This window comes from Ailuropoda melanoleuca, chromosome 18 (assembly GCF_002007445.2).
Source record: "Ailuropoda melanoleuca isolate Jingjing chromosome 18, ASM200744v2, whole genome shotgun sequence".
Lineage (NCBI taxonomy): Eukaryota > Metazoa > Chordata > Mammalia > Carnivora > Ursidae > Ailuropoda > Ailuropoda melanoleuca.
In genome coordinates this window covers 5,318,549-5,335,660 of record NC_048235.1, presented here as the reverse complement: position 1 = coordinate 5,335,660, position 17,112 = coordinate 5,318,549, and the positions used below count along the sequence as shown (strand labels likewise).

Genomic DNA, 17,112 nt, shown 5'->3' with positions numbered 1-17,112 from the left:
AAGCAGGGGGAGTGGGAGCGGAAGAAGCAGGCTCCCAGGGGAGCAGGGAGGCCAATGTGGGGCTCGATCCCAGGACTCTGGGATCACGCCCTGAGCCGAAGGCAGACGCTTAATAACTGAGCCACCCAGCTGCCCCTCTGGGGGTATCTTTTTATACAGATTTGACATTTATACAGATTTTGAACATTCTCTATGTTCAGAAATGAAATTAAGTCAATGTTGATGGGATGGGGGGACCTAAAACTGAAACAAACCGAAACAAGTAGATCCCCATTGCATTTCAAATAAATGCCATAAGCGCAATGAAGGGAAGAAAAAAGAATAAACTAATCCAAGTAATTTAGAAACTCGATATTTGACTGTATACTCTTAGTCTCAGGTGGAGGGTAGGGGAATTTCAAACATCCTGAATTCTTTTTAAGTAGGTTTGATTTTTGTAATACTTTGCATGAAATAATTCTGATATAATTTTAGATTTATTATGAATCGGACAAAAGAATATATGTGTAATTCTTGGGAATTAGGATTCTCACTAAGAAGGAGGTCATACAAATATGGAGTGAGGGAAGGCAGCAAAAAAACCCTGTGGGAATTGATTGGATTTGGAAATATCACTATGAACTCGAGATTTCTAAAATACATGTGTGTCTGATACGCAGCTGTATGTGCACCGGTACATGCATGTGCATTATACATAGATAAATAGATATGTACGTGTTTATGTCAGTGTATATATGAAGTGTGTATGTGTATACATGCATGTATTTCCTATCTTGGTATGCTGAAAAGACCAAGAGGCAAAGACACCACAGCAGCAATGAGTAACCACGTCTTGGTCTCCCATATGCTCATTAAAATAACCAGGGCTTCAGATGTCCATCAATAGATGAACGGATAATGTAGCGTATATACACAATGGAATATTACGCAGCCATCAAAAATGAAATCTTGCTTTTGCAATGATATGGATAGAACTAGAGGATTTTATGCTAAGCGAGATAAGTCAATCAGAGAAAGACAATTATCATACGATCTCACTCGTATGTGGAATTTAAGAAACAAACCAAAGGATCATAGGGGAAGAGAGGAAAAAATGAAATAAGATGAAACCAGAGAGGGAGACAAACCATAAGAGACTCCTAATCATAGGAAACAACCTGAGGGTTGCTGGAGGGGAGGGGACAGAGGAATTGAGTAACTAGGTAATGGACACTGGGGAGAGTATGTGTTGTAATGAGCACTGGGTATAATATAAGACTGATGAATCACAGACCTGTACCCCTTAAAAAATAATACATTATATGTTAATTAATTGAATTTGAATTAAAAAATTAAAATTAAAAATATATATATACACATTAAAAAAAAAGAACCAGGGCTTGGCAAAGAGACACCTAATTTGGGGGTTGAGGGAGGTTTGTACAAAGGGAGCCTTGGTCCCCTTGTTGTGTGAGAAAGTAAGGAATACTTTACAAAAAATGATGGACACATGTCACAAGGATAGAGAAGTCAGCTTTGGGCATGCCCAGGGGCCAAGTATAGAACAAGTTGAGCACCAAAATAATCAGTAGAGTAGTGGCTTATAAACATTTGAAGAAAAAAGCAGACAGCCTTAGTCCATATCATTAATAAATAGACAAACAGAAAAACTAATAAAAAGGGGGAAAGGGAGGGCTATTGCTTACGTCAGAATATCTAGTGCCAAATGGTAAACGTGAATGAGCACTGGCCGTTAGGAAATGAGCATTTTGTTAACACAGGAGGAAGACTGGATTAGTCAAGCTCCATCAATGACTGCTAACACTGGCAGGAAGTTTTAATATAGGACAGGATGTTTGTCTCTTCACAGATCACTTATTAGTTACAAGGGAAACAATAGCAATGGCACAGTACAGAAATTAGACGTCGTCTTGGCTACATGATGCAAATCAGCATCACTCCTGAGGGGCACATGCACAGAAAATCACCCTTATCGCATTCCAGCCGCGAATGAGGAATTGGAATCTAATCATGAGGCCACAGCAGACAAACTCAAAATGAAGAACATTATATCTAATAGAGAGAGTGGGATTACGCTCCTCGACAGCGTCAATTTCATAAAAACAAAGAGGCTGTGGCTGTGTTCCTGGTTAAAAAAAAGTAAGGACAGGCTGCCAATAAATGTAGTACTTACCCCTAGACTGGATCCCGCATTGAGAGAGAAGATGCCATGACGTTCATCGTTGGGTCAGTGTGGGTAAAACTGGAATACGATAATAGATTTGACACAAGTATTTTATCAATGTTAGAATCCCTGAAGTCAATAAGTATACTGTTGGAGAATTTCTCCATGTTCAGATGTAATTACTCAGAGACAGAGAGAAACGCAAGAAAACAATAAAGTAAATGAGGTAAAATATTATAAGATAGATAAAGGAGGTATAGTTTTTCTTCATGCTATTCATTTTCTGCAACTTCTTTTATAAATTTGAAATTAATTCTAAATTAAAGTTTAAACATATTTTAAAATATGTCATTTTAACCTGAAAGTTTTATGAAGAAGCCCATTGAACCAAATTCTTCAAAGTCCCATCTGTAAGTTGAAATCCTCAAATTCTTTCACAGGCATGATAAGCTTACAAGTTCACATCATCTGCCACATTGCCCTCGACAAGTAAAATTGTGCAATATTCAGATTTCAGACAGTGAAAATCAGTCACTAAACAATTGCCCTGGTACAGTGAATGTTGCGGGCTCTTCTTATTCTTTTTATATGCGACAAATTCACTTATGCTGTTACAGGTATCCTTTTAAAAATATTGTCATAGCATCAAGAGTTTCTAAATCTCCCTCAGCGTGATCAAGCTTTCTAATCCCTCATTTGTCCCCTTATAAACAGCCAACAGGATATCTCCCTCATTTGCCTCCACCCTATCTACTCCATTCATACTCTAATAATGAGAGGAAAGAGGAAAAAAAAAACTTGACAATGTGAAATATAGAGGAATTTTCTTACAAATGGATATCAAGACTACGAAAACAGCACGTTAACATGTATACCTCTCCACATACCATGGCTACATAAGTAGGTTTGTTTCTAGAAGTAGCAAAATGGTTAATTTATGGTTTTTCATTCCAAAGGGCTTTGGGGTTTCCATTTAATACTTAGAATAACAGAAACATCTGTCTGCAATGTATAGACGTTACATGTATCTTCCCCCACCCCACCCCACCCCCGCCTTTAAATACCTGGGCACTGAATTGTGAGAAAGGAAAGAATACCTTCCCATTTCTCCATGGTATTATGCCCAAACTGAGCTCAGGCCCAGTTCCATATCCAAATTCTGAATCCATTAGTGACTCTGCCCAAAAGGCTTGATTTTTCAAAACTATAACTTTTCTTCAAAAACATATTTTTTTCATTACTGACATGATTATCAGCAGAAAATATTAGTGATATTTTACAGTAAGTGTGGAATAAAACATAATTATAATTGGCTATAATAAGAAAAATATGAGATGGTCATTTTATTGAAAATGGATTCATCATTAACCACGAAGCTTTCTTCCTCTTTTGTTTTCAAAACTCAGTAGTAGATACATAAATCTTTACATCTGATACTTTGTCATTACTGGAGAAATTATATGATGATTATCCTATTTATCCATTGAGTTTCAGCAGACTCCTTTAGCAATGTGACTCAGTGCTGACCCAAGACTACCTTGGCATGAACCAGGGAAGGGGAGGCAGGAAGGGGAGGCAGGAAGGGAAAAGGGGGAAACAAAGGTGAAGAGCCCTGTTAACAAATACTAGGAGAGACAGAACAAACCATATATACAATCATTAGGCCTATAAAGCAAAAATATTTTTAAATCCAACCTCCCTTATGGACATAAATATTCTGTGGCTGTCGTTCGGAAGGAGCCGTGAGCATCAACGTCTGCCAATCAGGCATGAAGAGTTATTGAAATAAATCCCTTTGTCTCTTCTCCCCCAGGATTGACATCTTCAAGTACGTGATCTATGGCATTGCAGCTGCCTTCTTTGTGTATGGCATTCTGCTGATGGTGGAAGGTTTCTTCACGACCGGTGCCATCAAAGATCTCTATGGAGATTTCAAAATCACCACTTGCGGCAGATGCGTGAGCGCCTGGGTATGTTATTTGTCGATGTTCAGGGTTGGATGTGGGTTTATTTCAATAGCACACAGGTGTTCGTATTCATCTGCCAAGAATTAAAGTATTTTTTTATCACAGTAGCATCCCTCCTGTGATGGCGATCTAAAATCTTAAAAATATTATTTTCTTCATTAAGATTATTCCGTGTGAAACTTCAGCTGCAAATTCTCAAATCATATGCAACACAACTGGTTTTTGTTTTAGAGGCAGCAAAACTTGAGATTGATTCATGATTTTTTTTTCCCAAAGGGCTTTGGGGTTCCCATACAATATTTAGAATAACGGAAAAAGGTCCATCCGCAATTAGGGACAATGTATGTGTCACTACTCCTTAAGTATATCCTTTTGCATTGTAAATTTGAGGGAACTGTACTAGTAATTTCTGTTTAATACGACATAAGGTCAAAATTATACTATTATATTAAATAATGTTTTAAATCCTTAATGGTAGGAGATTTAATGGTAAATGAAACTTCCAGTCCTATTCCAGAGCTAATGCAATGCAGACAATGCACGTATACCTGTTAAAGCGCAAGAGTGGTTTAAAAATTGAGGGTGATAGGGGTGCCTGGGTGGCACAGCGGTTAAGCGTCTGCCTTCGGCTCAGGGCGTGGNTCGAGAGGGAACACAAGCAGGGGGAGTGGGAGAGGAAGAAGCAGGCTCATAGCGGAGGAGCCTGCTTCTTCCTCTCCCACTCCCCCTGCTTGTGTTCCCTCTCTTGCTGGCTGTCTCTATCTCTGTCAAATAAATAAATAAAATCTTTAAAAAAAAAAAATTGAGGGTGATACACTTGAAAGTACTTTTGCATTTTTATGCAGAATAATTTTCCTATAAACAATGTTGGAACTCCCATTAATGACTAACAGATTGTCTTATTTTTTTAATGTTATATGAGAACATCTATGTGATTGCAGCATATCTGTCATATTAAGTAAGGGTCCCTAATGAGGAATGATATAGTTTATTTCAGTCTTACAGAAAAGTTTGAAAATAGCTGTTAACCACCAAACTTTTGTTATTGTTTTACCAGCTTGCAGCAAGTTCTGGTATGCTGCTCAGAGTCAGAGGTGATAATCATCTGAAAATAGTTTGCCCTGTATTATGGGTACTTGTAGTTGTCTCTGGAATCATTGCTTGTAAGACTCGTTTCTTTCCTGGAATGATGCTTATTGTAATAACGAAGTCTTTGGGATTAGTAATGTGAAATTACAGATCTAGAGGAAGTGAAGTTAAAGGTCTTTGATTCATTTAAAAAATATGAGTATTCTATGGGCCAATTGTCTATGATACCACAGCAATTTCTCTATTAAGAAAGCAAGTTGTGAGGGGGACCTGAGTGGCTCAGTCAGTTAAGTGTCCGCCTTTGGCTCAGGTCATGATCCCAGGGTCCTGGGATCAAACCCTAAGCCCCACATTGGGCTCCCTGCGCAGTAGGATGCCTGCTTCTCCCTCTTCCTCTGCGATTGCCCCCCACTTGGGCTCTCTGGCTCCATCTCTCTCTAGCTCTCTGTCATACAAATAAATAAAATCTTTTTTAAAAAGCAAGTTGTGATTTGAGGTTCATTTATATTCTGCCAGGAGAGTACAGTGATTTCAATCAATGATAGGCTTTTCCTCCAGTTGGGACAGTACTGTCATAATACCACACGTGTGCCTTAGCGAGTCACTTAACTCCTCTGGGTCGCAGTTGACTCATTTACAAAATGAAGACACTAGATCATCCCTAAAGCTCATTCCCCCCTTAGGGAGTCCATGATTGTAAAGCACTATCGAAATAATAGAGGAAAAGGAAATTTCTAGGCATATTTTTACCATTGGGGAGCACCCTTTTGCCAGGAAGAGTGCAGTCGATTATGCTGTTGCACTGAGAATTATAAAATCACTCCATAGGATTGGATGCAGAAGTAAAACATCACAGAAGAAACCACACATCTATGTACAGTTAGTAATCGTCTGCCTACCATTCAAACATCCCAAAGATATTTCAAATAAGAATGTTTTAAGCAGAAACATGAGCCCCTTTTTTTCTATAATAGTAACAAGTGGGGGGCACCTGGATGGTGCAGTTGTTAAGCGTCTGCCTTCGGCTCAGGGCATGATCCCGGCGTTATGGGATCGAGCCCCACATCAGGCTCCTCCGCTGGGAGCCTGCTTCTTCCTCTCCCACTCCCCCTGCTTGTGTTCCCTCTCTCGCTGGGTGTCTCTGTCAAATAAATAAAAAAAAATATTAAAAAAAAAATAGTAACAAGTGTTCATCAGTCCCACCCAACAGGCCAGAAGGCNTTCCTCTCCCACTCCCCCTGCTTGTGTTCCCTCTCTCGCTGGCTGTCTCTGTCAAATAAATAAAAAAAAATATTAAAAAAAAATAGTAACAAGTGTTCGTCAGTCCCACCCAACAGGCCAGAAGGCTGGCAGCAGCTGCGTGGGGTCCTCCAGAGGCAGTACAGGAGGGAGTCAGGCCCCTGAGACACCCCACCCACTCCTTTAGCACCCTCTTCGCCACCTGGAAATGAGCAGAACTCTGCAGAGGCAGGAGCTGCAGGCTTGTACATCTGCAGAGCACTGTTTTGGCACTCCCTGCTCCCAGGGGCCCAGCCCCACTGCCCACAACACACCCACCTCGCTTGTCCCGCAGGGTTTGAAGTCACAGTGAATGGGGAGGGGGGGTTCAGTCACCATCTCCGGCTACGCCTCTTTTCTTGCTCCCTATTTCCACTCTGCTTCTTTTTTTTTTTTTCATTTGTAGGTAGATTATACCTGACAGTCTACTCTGTGTTCTATCAGTTCACCTGTTAGCCTGTGTTATCAGTCTTCCTTCACATTAAAAATGCCCTCTTGATGCTACATCAATGCATTTCTTGGAACGCTGAATAATATCAAAGGGTGGAATAGTTGTGGTTTTTTGGGTTTTTGTTGTTGTTGTTCTTTGCAACAACCATATTCAGTGAAAAGCTTCCCGAATTAGGAATAAAAGAAACTTGTTATTTTATCCCTGTTCCTCCATGTTGTATAAAAAGTAAGTTACTAACTGAATCTCATCAGCACAAATGCAGCTAATGTTAAAGCAGTATTATATCCCTGAATAAAGGATGCTAATCGGTACTCTTCTCTTAATGAATGCTCTCGAAAGCATCACTTGATCTGCATTATGAGTTTCCTCTCATGCAGTATCAAGACCAATTCAAGTTCATTTCAAAATTTTAAATGCTATCCTTCAAAACCCTGAATGGGAGACACGTAAACCCTAAAAGTACAGTATTAACCTTTGTATTATGATACCATGTGAAAAGTTAATAAAATACTGAAAGCGACAAAATTTACTTAAGTTAAATATTAAATGGCACCAAGTTGAGTACAAGTCAACACATGTTATTTGATATATTACACATGAACTTACCAAGTTTAATGAAAAGAGAAATACTTTCTTTGAATTTCCTCTCCATTAAATATTAAACCAAAAAGCATATTTATTCAGTTGCAACTGGGGAGGCATTCAATGTCTCACATTTTGAAATCTGGAAGCATGTGTTGTGCCATCACTAAGCTTCCTCATTTCCAAAAATTTCCTAATTACCATTATGATGCCAACGTGGCTCTAAGAATCTGTCTATGCTTATTCTGACACTTTAGATTTTTAAGCCCAATAGTTTTGAAGTAACAGAATTCTTAAATGTACTACTCTCTGTGGAAATTACTACATTTATTTTTCATAAATCTACCTGCTCTAAGACTCAAATAAAACAAGAAAAACTTTAGGAAGTATGTGTATTTATTTGCGAGGGCTGCCATAACAAAGGGACTACAGAGAATGGCTTAAACAGTAGAATTTACTGGCTCACATTTCTGGAAGCCAGAAGTCCCAGGTCAGGGTGTTGGGAGGGTTGGTTCCTCCTGAGGCCACGCGGGAGAATCCATTCCTCTAGTCTACGTGTGTTGCTGGTTATCTTTGGTGTCCCACACTTATGGAAGCATCACCCCAATCATTGCCCTCATCTTCACACAGCATCCCCCCTGAGTGCATGTCTGTGCTCAGCTTTCTCTGTCTACAGGACACCTGTTATATTGGATTAGGACCCACCCTAATAACCTCCTTTTTAATTTTCTTACCTCCTATAAAAACCCTGTGTCCAAATAAGCTCACATTATGAGATACTAAGGGTTAGGACTTCATCACATGAATTTTGTAGAAAAATAACATTCAGCTCACAACAGTGTGCCGCGTACAATGTTTAAAGCAACAAAATTAAGCAGTCACTATTGTTAATCTCATTTTACAGATGACAAAATATATTCTATTTATTTACTTTTAAATACCTTTCCTGTTAGCCTCAGATGCTCACAGATTTTGACCGCAGCATTTTAGACCAGTGTCTGTAAGACATACTCTATAAATTGCCTTTAAATCTATTCAATATGCCATAACTCAGGGTTCACTTTCATAGCTTACAGTCAAGTTTTAATAATAAGTGCAGTAATAATGGGAAATGTTTGTTGGGTGCTATAAAAGCCAGTTGCTGTGCAATGCACTTTATAAAATACTAGGGCATTTAATGCTCCAGACAACTACGTGAAGTAGAAACATGTATTACTCTCGTTTTACACCTGAGCAAACCACCACCTGAAGATGACTGACTTGTCTGGCACACGGCTCTGTGACTAACCTCCCGGTCAGGATTTGTGTTGTCATTTTATGGTGCATTTGGGCTGATTTGATCGGATAATTATCTGTTTGGGAGGATCTTTTATGATTCATCAGCTGCCCTCTGTTTTACATTTTGGGAAGATCTTTCATTGAGAATTAGAAGTCCTTCATTGCAGAGATGTCTTCATTTTAACCTTTGCTTTTATTTGTGATCGCGAATTACCTCTTTTTTACCATACGAGAATGCTCAGTGGAACATGGAAGAACTCCATACTGTGAGATACTTTTCTGTTTTGATGACTGCCTATCAAGAGTCTTAAGGTAACTTTCTAAGTAAAGTTGTCACCAAGGAACTCTTCATTCTAGTCTGTCTCTAAAGTTTAGTGTCTTCTGAAATTAAATTTTTAAAAAATAACATTTTTGATCCAAGACTGCAAGCCAGAGTTCCTACAATAAGGCCTATGCCCTCTAGGATATACCTAACCTGGAGAAGGCAAGGTCATATTTTTAGATTATAACAATACACTGTCACCCTGATTTCTCAGTAGGAGGGAAAACATGAACTGCTTCAGGCATAGTGGCAATATTTGGAAATAATGTGTCAAAAAGCATTGCATTGTGGAGGAAGGAACCAGGATTTTATTTGCCACATGTATCTGAAGCAGATCCCACACAGGGTTTCAGACCCAAACTGTAAATACTGGGACAGGAGACCAATCTCAGCCTGACTTTTTGGATACTAATGATGCTAGCACATCAATTATAGGAAAAAAGAAAACAAGTCTCATTCTTTTCAGATTTTCAGCATAAAAGTTGACAGAAAATTTCAGTTAGCCTTATAAAATGACATTGACAAAATGAGAACACCTGTTGTAAAATGTAAGGGCTTCTTATGTTAGATTTTTAAATTCAAGACACTTCTGACCACTTTAAATGAAATAAATTTTTAAATTGGTTCCATTGATGTTAATGTGCCAGATATTTCCATACATGTAATAGTTACTTGAATAGGCCACTAAGTTAGGGATGAAATAATCATCATGGATTACAAGTGGTTGTTTAAAATATTGTTTGGTTACTGGATACCTTTCTTTTCCAACCAAGAACTTTGCGCCTGCTATGCTGGGGATAATCTTGATGCAAAAGATACTTGTTTTTATATTTGCCTTTAGAATAAAGGCAGAAGCTGTGTATTTTATGACTTTGCCCTTAAATCAGTAATATTACACAGGCAAATCATGCTTCGTCACATTTTTTGAGGCTTTATTTCTTTGCCTATTTTTCTCATTTTGAGATTAACTTCTGTAGTTTCTTTTGCTTTGTGGGGAAACTAAGTACATTGAGGATATAAAAATTTAAACGTCCACTGAGGAATTACTAAGCTTAGCATTATTATATTGGGATCCTTGGTCAAAAAAAAAAAAAAACCAAATTTCTCACACATCTGCTATATAATTGATATTAAAATAGCATTCACTAAAAGGAAATGTCTTCTATAATAATATTTGCTGGAAAAGAATGTATTCTACCAGGGCAGTGATGGTTTTATTTTTAAACTAATTTGATTTTATTTGAAATCTGTTTTGCTTGAAAAGTAAAATCTCAGGGCACCTGGGTGGCACAGTCCGTTAAGCGTCCAGTTCTTGATTTCAGCTCAGGTCATGATCTCAGGGTCATGAGATGGAGCCCCACATTAGGCTCCATGCTCACTGGGGAGTCTGCTTAAGATTCTCTCTCTCCCTCTCCCTCTGCCCTTCCCCTTCCTGCCCCCCACCTCACCCCCCGCTCACACTTAAAAAGGAAAATCTCTTTTGCTAAATATTTTAAGGATTTCTTACATAGACTGAGTTGCCATGCAGGGCACTGGTGATGTGAAAAGGTACAAGACAGTGTCCCTGCTTCTGGGGAGTTTCCAGTCTAGCTGGAAGAGTCAGGTGACTTGTTCATGTGCACACATGCTGAGTATATTGATGGACAGGGAGACTCCCTGTGTTTTCAAAGGGAAAAGGTGATTTAAGTCTATTGTTGACCAGCATATACCTGAGGCCTTGTACAGTGCACGTTGTTGACACACAGGAAATTTTAATTACTAATGAATTGATGAGTAAACAGGGCTCTTAAATCTGGGTTTTGGAGGATAGAAGGAAGTTCTATGAGTAACCTGGAGGCTGAAAATTAGAATGAAATGTTTAGGATACTGCAGTCAGCAAGGTGTTAGATCAGGCAGGTGCAAAATCTTAATAGATTGTGTATTATGTTCTGAAGTGTTCGCATTTGATTTGTTCAAGGAGTCAGACCAATGCAAGGTAATAAAAAAGGAAACATTACAATTAGTAAATTTTAAAAGAGATGTTGACTTTTAGAGCAGTTTTAAGTTCACATCAAAATTGAGTGGGAAGTAGAGAGATTTCCTGGATCCCTCCTGGCCCCAAATATGTATGGCTCCCATCACTATGAAAATCCCACACCAGAGTGGTACGTTTGCCACAACCAATGAACCTGAAGGTCGTAGCTGGCATTAGTTCACTCTTGGTATTGCACATTCTGTGGGTTTGGACAAATGTAAAATGACATGTATCCACCATTATAACATCATACAGAGTAGTCTCACTGCCCTAAAAACCCTCTCGGCTCGGCCTATTCCTCCTCCCTCCCCCCTAAACCCTGGCAACCATTGATCTTTTTACTGTTTTAATAAATTTCCGTTTTCCAGGACGTCACACAGTAAGTAGCCTTTCCAGATTGTCTTCTTTCACTTAGTAATATGCATTTTTAAGGTTTCCTCCGTGTCTTTGCATGACTGATAGCTCATTCCCCTTTAGTACTGAGTGATATTCCATTGTCTGGATGGACCATGTTTATTCATCCTTTCACCGACTCAAGGACATCTTCATTTCTTCCAGTTTTGGCAAATGATGAATGCAGCTGTTATACACGTAGCAAATCACTTTTAAAACAATTTTCTGATCACTGCTTGTGCTTAGGTAGTTTGGGGCCATAATGATGACAATGAAGATGATGATGATTGCATATTTTCAAGTTAATTTACATAATAAGTGACATAATTTTTTTTTCTGCAGTAAACTTTACGTGGTATGCTTTCCAGAGCCTTCCAGAGTTCAGTATTGTTAATGTTACTCCATTTTGCATGCATGGTGATAGCATATTGAGGTATTGATTTGCTTTTCTTCGGTTTGGTATTGTTTTGTGTTAGAATTGTCATTCTCAACCAGGGGCTATTTTCATCCCTGAGGACACTGAGAAATGGTGTCTGCACAACTGGCATCTGGTGGGTTGAGGTCACAGATGCTGCTGAACATGCCACCATGCACAGGACATCCCCGTAATAAAGAATTGGCCGCCCCCAAATTCCCACAGTGCTGAATTTGAGAAGCCCTGATTTAGAAACTTGGTTCACGTCCAGTGCCTCGCTCATCCATGCATTTGGCTGACACTAGCATAAATTTCTGGCAAATCATCCCGACTTCACCTTTTTTTGCTTCAGATGTGGTCCCTCTGAAGAGCCTGAAGATGAATATCCACGAAGTCGTCCTGTCAAATCTATCCCTGAGAGCTTTATTGATTCCAACAGAGCAGTACTTCCTAACACCAGAAGCCCATCAGAATCACCTGCAGAGCTGTTTTACGACACAGATATCGTCCAGGGCACCTGGGGGCTCAGTTGGTTGAGCATCCAGCTCTTGATTTCAGCTTAGGTCTGATCACCTGGGTCATGGGATCCAGCCCCAAGTCAGGCTCTGTGCTCAGCGGGGAGTCTGCTTGGAGATTCTCTCCCTCTGCCCCTACCCCCTTTCACTTTCCCTCTCTTTCTCTCTTAAATAAATAAATATATATTTAAAAATATAGAGTTGTAGGTAATAGTCTGCACGGGCAAGGCCTGACCATCGCTTTCTCTCTCAAAGTTGCCAGATGCTCTCCCTTGTCCATGGTGTGGCCATGGTTGAAAACCACTATCAGAGGCTGTGCTGCCAACTAAAGTCTACTAGTCAGCCGTCTTCATCACAGTACATCTGGTCTCTGAGCTATTTCTGCCTGCCAGGTGACTATAGCTAATGATACGGCGTTGCATATTTTAAAGTTGCTAAGAGAGTAGGTCTTTCTCATCACAAGAAAAAAGTTTTGTGGGGTGCCTGGGGGGCTCAGTCATTTAGCATCTGCCTTCAGCTCAGGGCGTGATCCCAGGTCCCTGGGATCAAGCCCCGCATCGGGCTCCATGCTCCGTTGGAAGCCTGCTTCTTCCTCTCCTACTCCCCCTGCTTGTGTTCCCTCTCTCACTGGCTGTCTCTTTCTGTCAAATAAATAAATAAAACCTTTAAAAAAAAATAAAGAGAGGAAAAATTTTGTGACATGTACGGTGACAGATGTTACCTGGACTTATTGATTGTGGTGATCATTTCACAGTGTATGTAAATATCGAATCATTATGTCATACACCTGAAACTAATACACTGTTATCTGTCCATTACTCCTCAGTTAAAAAGAAGAGTAGCTTATTAATTATTAGTTATAATTATTATATATTTATTATTTATGCTCAGATGACAGAATATGTTTCTGTCACAGTACTAGCAATGAAAAGCTGGAAATAAACATGATAATTATGAGATATTTTATTACATACATTTTTTTTAACCTGGGATTACACTTGGTCATTTTTTTTTTTAATTTATTTGAGACAGAGAGAGCACAAGCAGGAAGGAAGGTCAGAGAGAGAGAGGGAGCAGAAAACTCTCTGCAGACAGGGAGCTCAAAGCGGGATTCAATCCCAGGACCCTAAGATCATGACCTGAGCGGAAGGCAGACGCTTCACCGACTGAGCCATCTAGGTCCCCCTACACTTGATCATTTTGAATAATTCTTCAATTTGAGTAATTATCAGATCCTAAGATAAAACATTACATAGGAAGATAGAATTATATTTTTAGCTTGTTTAATTTGGATACTTTCGTGACCATGAACTGCAATTCCCTGAAATGTAACAGGTTTGTGCTTAAAATTCAAAAGTAAGGTCTTTTGTGCCTTTCTTAGAACAAAACGTATGAATTAGTAGTCATGAAAATACTTTCTCCCAGCAGAGATTTCCTCTGTTAGCAGTGAGCTCTATTAATTGGCTCGGGCATTGCAGCTTGCCGAGGAAAGCAAGTGTGAGTCCCTACGGTGGTTTCCAAAGTCACGCCTTCCATCACCCCATAAAGTAACAGCAGTCACACACACAGTTCAAAGTGTTCCAGTCCATTTTGAATCTAAACCTATTGAATTATAAGTCCCATTCTACAGTGAACAGCACCTTCAAAAGAAGCTTTTGAGAAATCCCCTGGGACAGAAAGAAAACCAAGATAGAGAGGATGTAGCCAGAGGCATGCTGATTACTCTCCCGGGGACTTCCGAGTGGCTTTTAGCCTCGCAAAGCAGTGTGCTTCCAGCTGCCATATCATGTTCTATCATGTTCGTTGTTCTCGAGACTATAAATTAGCCTTAGTATCTACAATTGCAAATGATGAAAATGTTAATAAAGAGGGCTTTTTTCTTCCAAGGAGTTCCATTAACAAGATTTCTTCAGTTTTGGGGTGGTTTCCAAACTTTCTAGAGCCTTTCTCCTTGAGTGGGAGCCTGCCTTGAATAACTTTCCCAGACTCAGGAACTTCNCATATCATGTTCTATCATGTTCGTTGTTCTCGAGACTATAAATTAGCCTTAGTATCTACAATTGCAAATGATGAAAATGTTAATAAAGAGGGCTTTTTTCTTCCAAGGAGTTCCATTAACAAGATTTCTTCAGTTTTGGGGTGGTTTCCAAACTTTCTAGAGCCTTTCTCCTTGAGTGGGAGCCTGCCTTGAATAACTTTCCCAGACTCAGGAACTTCGTCTTTTTACTTTCTCCACACGTGAAATGAAATCTAATTCCCTTATTCGGCACAGTCCTATCATTCAGACAAAACATATATTTTATAGTCGTGGCAGTAATCACAATAATGCTGTCTTGTATAAAAATAGCTGATATTTTGTCTGTACTCCCNTTCTTTTTACTTTCTGCACACGTGAAATGAAATCTAATTCCCTTATTCGGCACAGTCCTATCATTCAGACAAAACATATATTTTTATAGTCGTGGCAGTAATCACAATAATGCTGTCTTGTATAAAAATAGCTGATATTTTGTCTGTACTCCCTACAAGCCCGATTCTGTGCTAAATGATTTCTTTGTGCCACCTCATTCCAGCCTCACTAAATCACGTGTGATCAATTTAACAGGTATTCTCATTTTAGAAAGGCAGACACAGCAGCATAATGAGCTGCCAGACTCCATCCAGCTCAAAAGCCTGTGCCTTTAATCAATGTGCTATAAATCCCCCGTTATTGCTAAATAAATGTGACATTTAGGTTAGGGACACAGTCAGTGAGTGGCATGTTGGCGCTTGATAAATCAATCCGTCTCCACCCAATGACAGAATAGCAGCAAAGAATAGAAAATGGTAAAGAATGGAAAATGACTTTCATCAACTCATACAGATTAGCAATGTTAGAAGTGAGTGGGTACTGGTATGTGAAGTTTGCTTATGGGTACTTGGAGGCTTAGCAGACCTTTCTCACCTAGACGGGGTGCGTAAGGCCCTGAGAACAGAGGAATTCCGAGCCAGCAGCCACACTGCCCAGGAAGCTTCCTCTGTTCATTTGCTTCATTCCAATCCCAAAAAAGAGAAAGAATAAAGGTTACCCAAGAAATATTTCCCTTTCTCTCTTGTAGAGTCACACAATATGTTTACCATAGATAATCAAGTGTGTTTTAAGAGCAGATACTGTCTAGATTTCCACATGGAATATTTGTATTCCTCTGATGAGAAAAACAAGGGGGAAGTGTTTATTGCTTTCTCTGACCTCAGAAATCTTCAGACATACTTTTACACATCTTAGGCCCTCATTAAGTATTTTTTTAGCAAGATGAAAAATTCTAAAAGTGATTTAAACTTTCTATTAAAATTCTATAATTTATATAGATAATTTTATTTAAATTATCTAATTTTAATTTATCTAATTTAAATTATCTAATTTTAAATAGATAATCCTATTAAAAGAGTAAATGGCCAATAAAGGATATTTACTCCAATTCCTTCGGTGATTTAAAGAAGTTAATATTCAACAGGTTTTATTTTCTAATATTTTTAGACCAGGCTTTGTTTCATCTTGGACATCAAGATGTAAATATGTCTGCTGAATCATAGTTCAAGGACATTGCTAGGACAGACGCTGGCTCTTCACACTTTCCAACCATTAGTATTGCAGAGTAGAGACTAACAGGAAGTCAAATTTGGGAGGAGATTAAGCAGTGTTATTAAAAAGTGTATGTTTAATTATGTTCTGAATTTCTGAAATCCTATGACACTTGCCAGTTTATAGGAGACAGGTTTGACCTCAGGTCTCATTGGCTTTATCTTGGCTCTTTTCTTATTTGTCGTATGAATTCCCTACTACTCATAATTCCAGTAATTTCTATATTAATCACAACACAACTTTATTAAAGATGCACAAGTCTAACAGGACAGTGACACCGAGTTTGCCATTCTTCCAAAGTGTTACTTTAGTATATGTCTTCTGAGGATTACTGAGTTTCACTTGTTTGAGATTTCACCGAAACCATGAAGTCTTTCTGTAATTCATCACCAAAGGAATTAATAGCGTTGAATAAGAGATTTAGTTTCATTCCACATATTTATTTTCTTCTGTATTGTCGTTTTGAAAACGTGACTTGAGGTTGTCAAGTTAAGCCAGAATACACTACCGTTTCTCTTCAAAACTCTTCTAGAAAGTGCCTTTGAAACTCAGAAGGGAACCAAGTGTCTGTAGAAACTTAGCCTTTGGTGTACAAGGACTACATTTCAGACACTTTCAAATAGAATCCTATTGGTGCATTAGCTAATAGAGTATGTTTAAAGGATTAAAAATACAATTTCAGGGACACCTGGGTGGTTTCAGTCAGTTAAGTGTCCCATTCTTGGTTTCAGCTCACATCATGATCTTGCAGTCATGGGATCAAGCTCCATGTCGGGCACCATGCTGAGCGTGGAGTCTGCTTCAGATTCTCTCTCCCTCCTCCTCTGCCCCTCTCCCCACTCGCTCACGTGAGTGCACTCTCTCTCAAATAAATAAATAAATAAATCTTTAAAAACTACAAGTTCACCCTTATACTTAATGTTCACACATGCTGGTCATTCCCATGTTCTGAGTCTGATTATATAAATACATCACGGTCATCAGGAAACCTTTCAGAAGATGCCACTTTTAAAACAGGTCAT

At 39.0% G+C, this 17,112-nt stretch overlaps 1 protein-coding gene across 1 annotated transcript in view; it reads left to right on the top strand.

Annotated features, from left to right (window-relative positions):
• The window catches only part of GPM6A (glycoprotein M6A), a 160,774-nt gene that overhangs the window by 135,496 nt on the left and 8,166 nt on the right, over positions 1-17,112 (top strand). Inside the window, exon 4 of the mRNA XM_034647763.1 lies at positions 3,978-4,134. Within this exon, the coding sequence (XP_034503654.1) occupies positions 3,978-4,134 (157 nt within the window). The remainder of the gene's footprint in view (positions 1-3,977; positions 4,135-17,112) is intronic.